The 1404-nt window shown below is 57.1% G+C and overlaps 1 protein-coding gene across 1 annotated transcript; it reads right to left on the bottom strand.

Annotated features, from left to right (window-relative positions):
- Positions 1-7: 7 nt before the first annotated feature.
- On the bottom strand, positions 8-1320 carry LOC102243093 (protein SMG5-like). Its single transcript, XM_005852970.2, has 3 exons — positions 1062-1320; positions 523-682; positions 8-104 (listed from the first exon to the last, which is right to left on the bottom strand). The coding sequence occupies exons 1-3, from the start codon at positions 1089-1091 to the stop codon at positions 10-12; spliced, it is 285 nt and encodes a 94-aa protein (XP_005853032.1). The 5' UTR covers positions 1092-1320; the 3' UTR covers positions 8-9.
- Between the last annotated feature and the right edge of the window lie 84 nt (positions 1321-1404).

Below are 1404 nucleotides of genomic sequence, written 5' to 3'. Positions count from 1 at the left end.
GGCCTGCACTCACCTGTTTCCTTTTTTAAACTCTGCCTCTAGGTATCGGATCCCATCCCGGGCCCCTGGGTGTTCCTTCTTCAGCAAATCCAGGCCATCAATCACTAGTGGGCAAGGCGGGGGGCGGAGACAAAACAGATGAACTCAGAGTGTGTGACACGGGGCTCTGCAGGCAGTGGCTGAGCTCCTCCAGCACACACTGCGGGAAAAGAAGGGATGGACCGTGGCTCCGACGGCTCCTGAAGTCCTTCAAAAGTATGACCTTCTGCCAGTCATGGACTTGGCCATTTACCAATTGCTTTCACTTAGATATTCTCCTCTGTTTCTCCCAACCATCTTGTGAGTCAGGATTTAAGAGATCATGCCCATTTCACAGATGAAATGACTGAGGTTCAGAGTTGAAAGCACTTGACCAAGGCCACTGTGTATAAACTGGGCTCCAAATAAAGGTCTCTCAATCCCAAGCCCAGAGTTTATTTTAGCCACCTTCTATCTGTCCTCCCACCTCCCCAGTATGCTCACCTGTCCTTGGGATGATGACAATGAAGCGGCCACTGGTGGCCAGCTGGCGGATGATGGGGAGGTGGTGGCAGAGGGCCTGGGTGTCAGGGACGAGGTAGGGTGACATTGCTGACTGGGCCTTGGGCTGCTGTAGGCTCCCTTCCAGCTGAGAGACCTCGAGCTGGTGAGAGAAGGCATAGTGGGTGGAGCTGTGTGGGCTCCGCAGCCTGGCAGGGGGAAAATGGTTCTCAAAGGGGCTCTTATAGGGCTCCTCCTGCTGCCCCAGGGACAGGGGACTCCTTCTACCAATGACCTTGGAGGAAAAGTAGACAGAAACAGGGTTAAAGTAAAGAGAAAGAGAAGAAAAAGAGGCAGAAGTGAAAGCAGCCAGACGGCAAGGCGCTGTGGAGAATGGGCTTCGGGAGGCGATCTGGGAGGCCAGGAAGGGAGTAATCTGGGCAAAGTGGGGGGCCCCAGGGGAGCAGGGGGGCTGCAGCTGGAGGGGTGAGGACCTGCCAATGGGCTGTAGGCAATAACCAGATCAGGAGGAGGAGGAGCACCTGAAGTCGCAGCTGGGCCATGTCTCTCATAAGCCTGTTCCGCCGAGCTTCTTCCTGCGCCTACAAGGGAAACACCGAGTGCTAAGGACCGAGTGCTAAGCCTGGGACGAGGCGCTGAGGCGGCACTCCTTCCCCCAGCGGTCAGACCAAGCAGAGTGCGGGGGTCTGAACAGGCATGGCTCTCCACCGACCCCGCTAAGTGCGAAGAGAAGCACGGGAGAAAAACATCGCTCACTCTGTTCCAACGCCAGGAGGGAGGCCGCAGACAGCGGGCACTCACGGCACAGGACAGCACCTGGCTGTGCCTCAGCGTCTGAGCTCTGCCCTCTGCCTCCTCCCTCCC

This window comes from Myotis brandtii, unplaced genomic scaffold (assembly GCF_000412655.1).
Source record: "Myotis brandtii unplaced genomic scaffold, ASM41265v1 C42393812, whole genome shotgun sequence".
NCBI classification, from domain to species: Eukaryota; Metazoa; Chordata; class Mammalia; order Chiroptera; family Vespertilionidae; genus Myotis; species Myotis brandtii.
The sequence above is the reverse complement of the archived record's forward strand: the minus strand, read 5'-3'. Positions and strand labels throughout refer to the sequence as shown.